The following is a 3,905-nucleotide window of genomic DNA, read 5'->3' as shown; positions in this document are numbered from 1 at the left end:
GCTATTTTTAACACACATGACAACCACCCCAATGACTCGAATATATTTGTCAACACATGCTTTCTAACAGACAAAAAAGTTCTCATGTTTGGCTTGTTATTATGGAAACAGGCATGAATATGTTTGTGGTTTACGATTGGCTAAGATTACCCAAAAATTTCAAACTTTAATAGCTAATAACTCTTTATTTATTGATTTATGGCGAAAATGATTTTCATAGCATTGATTAGCATATAAAAGTATATGCTAATCAATAGGGTTGTAGAAGATAGTAAGGCAACGTAGGATGAACGAATCAGAAAACTTAGACGTGATGTAGTCCACTTCCACATTTCATTCCAGCTTATTTTACTCTCGATTACGTGATCCTCCTATCTTCTCATCTGTCCTTGAATCAAATGAAGCTCTCTTCTCTCTCGGAGAATTCTTGGATTCTCAACCAGGAATTGAAACCGCAGCTTAAATGTTTCTGCTAGTTTCTTTCCTTTGTTCTTTTGAAATGCACTCAGTGATTTTCGTGAGTCAATTGTGAAACTCCGTTCAACATAAATAAGCTTTACCTATTTCCCTAATATCTGAGATGAAATTTTAATTCATCCCACGAAAAATCCTGTTCCCCTGACCTACTTTATCTAGGAAATTATTATAAATACAGAACACTAAGTAGAATTCTTTTTTACCCGGAGGTACATGTTTGTTTTCTTTCTTCAGCACTGCCAGTGAAAGAAGATATGTCACCGAAGTAACAAACATCTCTTAACCTTTTCGCTCGACAACTTTCAAAGAAGTAAATTCTCTTACGTTCTCTCCTTTTTCGGTCGCGTAACAGTAGACGAAAATGACCAGAGTTGCTTACAAAATGGGCAGCAGAAGCAGATTGTCCGGCTTGCTAACGATTCTGCCAGCACGCCGCCTTAACAATCTTTTATATATTGGTTTCAAATTTTGGCACAAAACTAACAATTTCAAAGGAGGGGGTAAGTCGATTACATCGACTCCAGTGCTCAACTGGTACTTATTTTATCGATTCCGAAAAGATGAAAGGCAAAGTCGGCCTTGGCGGAAACAGACGTCTATATATTGACAACTCAAAACAGTTGTGTATAATGTCACAGTAAATAAAAGCCAATTTAACTGTTATTATTTCTTGTCATTTATGCCCATCACCACTGCACCGATCATACAGCATCCATCACATTCTGGTTACTCGACATCTACCATTCATCTTACAACCGTTACATAAAGATATTAGATATTGAGAAAGGAAGGGGTTTCTTAACTACTCGTTGTCATCAGGGACGCCGTCGTAATATACAGCTTGTCGCGGTATTTTAAATCTGGTGAATCCAAGAACTCACTAGGTTTAAATAGAGTCAATAATCTTCCAAAGAGAGAGAGAGAGAGAGTGAGAGAAAGAGAGTGAGAGAGAGAGAGAGTGAGAGAAAGAGAGTGAGAGAGAGAGAAAGAGAGTGAGAGAGAGAAAGAGAGAAGTGATGTGTATGTGTGTAGGGGAAGTGTCGACACCGGCACTGACCTCGCATTTTATTTATTGACCGGGAAAGGACGAAAAGCAAAGTTGAATTGCTGCGGAATTTGAACTCAGGACGCAGGGAGCCAGGTCAGATAGTGCAAATCTTGTCCGACGCCTCCATAACTGCCAGCTCGCGTCAATCAACCGTCCAGCGTCCACCAATCCACCATTAGACGTACACATACACATACATATATACATTAATGTTATGCTTGTGTGCGATGCCTTATTTTATTTCTTTATTTTTTTTACTGATCTAAATATAATTTAAATCCGGTTTGTGAAAACACTTTATCGGGCAGCACTCCAGGAACTCATTCACCCATTTATAGCCTAAGTGTTAGCATATCATTGAAAGAAGGAAAACTTTCGAGCGATTAAAGTGGGTGTTTGTTTTCTCATAACACAAATTTAAGATGGAAAGTTTTGTTGGAAAATGGGAACAAATTGATGATGAAATCCCCAACCATGATGCATTTCTTAATACTGCAGGTAAGATAATACTTTCATTTTCTTCTCTGATTCACTATTTGATTTACTCTGTATTTTTTTTTTTTTTGGTCAATATACAGTTTAAGACCCAGTCGAGAAAAAAAAATCAGCCTAGTAGGTGTTAAAAACTGTGTGGAAAACGAATATGAAAACAAAAATTTGGCGATCTTTCGATCCTAATCCTTTTTCTGTCATCTCTTTATTTACATCAAGTCGGCACTTCCCCTACACACATACACAACACCTCTCCCTTTCTCCCCCCCTCTCTCTCTCTCTTTGGAAGATATTGGCTCTATTTAAACCTAGTGAGTTCTTGGATTCACCAGATTTTAAATACCGCGACAAGCTGTATATATATGTCATCAATTTATTTACATTAGTTTCAGTACTTGTATCGAAAGATGACCCAAAATTTGTTGTACATACTTTCATCTTGGTTGGTAATTATTTGACGACAACGATTCGAGAGAGGAAGGTATAACTTGGCTGCCTCTATGAAGAACTGAAGAACTTGTGCAACAGACTTTCTTCATGTTGAGAAGTTATAAATAAATACCTTGCAAGATATCGTTGCAGATGTTTTGATCGAATTCGTGGCTCTTTCATTGTTTCTTTTATGTCTCTCCAAAGTCTTTCAGTGTTTTGTGTGTGTATTTTTTCTCTGGGTGCTATCTTCAAAATTGTTAGGGTGAGGCATTTTTGCATCCTGGTTTCAATGTCCTCTCTCCACCCCTTCGGAAAACGTTTCCGCCATAAATTTCTTTATAATCGTAATCTATGCCGTTTGAAAGGTGCTTCTGTAAAATTTCACTAAAAGGTATCCATTATCCTGAAAGTTATGAAGAGAAAAATCGGATCGTATGAATTTTGCTCTCTCCTACCCACGTCTCGTTCGTTTGCGCAAATTTTTGTTTTTATATTCGTTTACTACACGTTTTTTTTTTTTTTTTACACCTATTAGAATTTTTTTTTCGTTTTGGTGACCGGGTGCTAAACTAATTCCTGAAAGTTATGAGAGTTAAAGACGGATCGTGTGAATTTTCCGACAGTCCTCTCCCCACCCCTTCAGAAACCACTTTCCCCAAGAATTTCCTTATAATCGTAATATGTGCTGTTTAAAAGGTGTTCCTGTAAAATTGCACTAATATATATTCATTTTCCTGAAAGTTATGAAGGAAAATTCGGATCTTGTGAATTTTCCGAAAGTCCTCCCCCACCATCCCACCTCGTTCGTTTGCGCAAATCTTTGTTTTCATATCCGTTTTCTACACATTTTTTTTTACACCTAGTTGGCTGTTTTTTGTTTTTTTGTTTTCGTGTCCTGGTCTTAAAATGTATATTGATCTTCTTTTCTTTTAAATCTCACTCTTTCAAAATATTTTCTATCACCAAGTTTCTTTATTCAGCTAATCTGTCTGTCTAGTTATCTATACATTTCCTTTTCATTAGTGTGAAAGGAGGTGTAGCGGTAGCTAGATAGTTGAATGATCCCCCTTCCAAGAAAGATTATCGAGTAACCTCCCTTTCTAAGTTTCTCGAAGCATCTGTGTCATGAGACATGATTCTTAGTTATTCAAGAAGTTTAGCATTTCCCCTTGGAAGTTTCTAGAATGTCTAGCGTTCCATTAATAAAAACAGCTCACTAACCCTACTCTTTGCTTCGTAGTCAATTAGACTTAAAGCCATTCACGTCATTGCTATATCCGTCTATTTCTCTACGCCACATGACTGATAGCCACCACTTAGCTGTTATTTCTATATTTCCTATATCTGAACTTTCTTATGTATATATATATATATATATATATATATATATATCTGTAAAAACATGTGGCACTTATTCGGTAGCCATAATAAAACTCTGAGTTTCGGATGCCGAGGT

The 3,905-nt window shown here is 36.8% G+C and overlaps 1 protein-coding gene across 1 annotated transcript in view; it reads left to right on the top strand.

Moving 5' to 3' along the window:
• Positions 1 to 1,400: 1,400 nt before the first annotated feature.
• The window catches only part of LOC106877000 (uncharacterized), a 29,267-nt gene continuing 26,762 nt past the window's right edge, over positions 1,401 to 3,905 (top strand). Inside the window, exon 1 of the mRNA XM_014925780.2 lies at positions 1,401 to 2,023. Within this exon, the coding sequence (XP_014781266.1) occupies positions 1,948 to 2,023 (76 nt within the window). The 5' untranslated portion in view covers positions 1,401 to 1,947. The remainder of the gene's footprint in view (positions 2,024 to 3,905) is intronic.

The sequence above is a fragment of the Octopus bimaculoides genome, chromosome 2, assembly GCF_001194135.2.
Source record: "Octopus bimaculoides isolate UCB-OBI-ISO-001 chromosome 2, ASM119413v2, whole genome shotgun sequence".
NCBI lineage: Eukaryota > Metazoa > Mollusca > Cephalopoda > Octopoda > Octopodidae > Octopus > Octopus bimaculoides.
The sequence above is the reverse complement of the archived record's forward strand: the minus strand, read 5'-3'. Positions and strand labels throughout refer to the sequence as shown.